General features: G+C 44.7%; 1 protein-coding gene across 1 annotated transcript; it reads left to right on the top strand.

Annotated features, from left to right (window-relative positions):
- The first annotated feature begins 1,333 nt into the window (after window positions 1-1,333).
- Window positions 1,334-1,708, top strand: LOC138909688 (uncharacterized). Its single transcript, XM_070200898.1, has one exon. It carries the CDS (start codon window positions 1,334-1,336, stop codon window positions 1,706-1,708), a length of 375 nt encoding a protein of 124 aa, XP_070056999.1.
- Window positions 1,709-1,945: the final 237 nt, after the last annotated feature.

Raw genomic sequence — 1,945 nt, 5'->3', positions numbered from 1 at the left:
TTCAGAGGATGCCCAAGAATTCTTGGACTGTTGCCATGAGATTATGCGCAATTTGGGACTTGTTGAGTCCATTGGAGTTTATTTCACCATCTTCCAGGTGTAGAGTCCAGCCAAGAAGTGGTGGCAGGTTTATGAGATGAGTCGACTAGCAGAATCACCTCCTTGTACCTGGGCTCAGTTCAACAGGGTCTTTTTGGAGAATTTCATACGCCGTACTAGGAGAGAGGAGCTGAGGAGGTAGTTTGAGTACCTTCATTAGGGTTCGATATCAGTTACTAAGTATGAGATGTGGTTTATAGAGTCATCGCGTCATGCTACTATTTTGGTTCCTACTGATGAAATGAGAGTGAGGAGATTCTTTGATGGCCTTCACTATTGTATTCACATTGCTATGGCTAGAGAGGTAGAGACCGGGACTCCATTTCACCAGGTTGTGGAGATAGTGCCTCGTATTAAGCGCATTCGTATTGAGACCAAAGAGATGATGTAGGGTAGGGACAAGAACCCCTGACGTTCGGGGAGTTTCAATGGTGCCTCATCTGGAAGTCGAGGCCGATTTGGGTGGCCAGTTTAGCATGTCAGTTTATCATTCACCGCCGCCCAGTTGACGAGCTTATGTGAAATTTTCATTTAGAGCACTTCCAGCATAAAATTCCCATCGCACTCTATCTGTTCAGGGTTCATCAGTACCCAGTTGATCTAGTGGCTATTCTGGTATACAGGATCCGACTTAGGCCCCACAGTGATTCCCAGTCAGAGGTTGCTATGAGTGTGGGGCGTTGGGGCATATCAGGAAGCATTTCCCCCATTTTCAAAGAGGTCCAACGCAGTAGGGAGGTTAGACTATGGTTTTCGCACCGATTGCTACACTACCCGCTCAACCAGCTTAAGGTGGAGGTTATCTAGGACGTGGCTATCCTAGAAGAGTAGCTCAGTCTAGTGGAGGTCAGGCCAGATGCTATGCTTTCCCAGGGAGGACCGAGGTCATTGCTTCTCTTGCAATGATTACAAGTATTGTGTCTATGTGCACCAAGGATGCTTCAGTATTGTTGGATCCTGCTTTCTCTTATTCATATGTGTCATCATACTCTGCTTCTTGTCTGGGTATTCCTCGTGGTTCTCTCGATGCTCCTCTGCATGTGTCTATACATGTTGGTGATTTTATTTTGGTGGATCGAGCTTATCAGTATTGTGTGGTCACTCTTTGTGGTTTTGAGACGAAGGCATACTTCTTATTATTAGATATGGTGGGATTTGATGTGATCTTGGGTATGGATTAGTTATCTTCGTACCATTTATTCTAGATTGTGTAGCTAAGACTGTGACGTTGGCGATGTCGGAGTTTCCGAGGTTGGAGTGGAAGGGTTCGCTTGGTTGCACTTCTAGTAAAGTGATCTCATTCTTGAAGGCTCAACGGAAGGTTGGGAAGGGATGCTTGGCGTATTTAGCCTTTTTCTGTGATGTTATGAATGATACTCATACTGTTGAGTCAGTTCAAGTAGTGAGGGGGTTTCTGGATATGTTTCCAACATATCTATCGGGCATGCCACCCAATAGGAATATAGATTTCAGCATTGATTTGGCACCAGGCATGCATCCTATCTTTATTCCTCAGTATCGTATGGCTCCAGCAGTGCTGAAGGAATTAAAGGAACAGTTGCAAGATTTGTTGGATAAGGGGTTCAGTAGGACTATTGTTTCACCTTAGGGTGCGCCGGCGTTGTTTGTTAAGAATAAGGATAGGTCTATGAGAATGTGTGTTGACTATCGATAGTTGAACAAGGTGACCATCAAGAACAAGTATCCATTTCCACGAATTGATGACTTATTTGATCAGCTTCAGGGTTTCAGGGTGTTCTCGAAGATTGATTTAAGATCAAGGTATCACCAGTTGAAGATTAGGGCTTCAAACATCCCTAAGACTACCTTCTCGACTCGTTATGGC

Source organism: Nicotiana tomentosiformis, chromosome 4 (assembly GCF_000390325.3).
Source record: "Nicotiana tomentosiformis chromosome 4, ASM39032v3, whole genome shotgun sequence".
Taxonomy (NCBI): domain Eukaryota; kingdom Viridiplantae; phylum Streptophyta; class Magnoliopsida; order Solanales; family Solanaceae; genus Nicotiana; species Nicotiana tomentosiformis.
The sequence above is the reverse complement of the archived record's forward strand: the minus strand, read 5'-3'. Positions and strand labels throughout refer to the sequence as shown.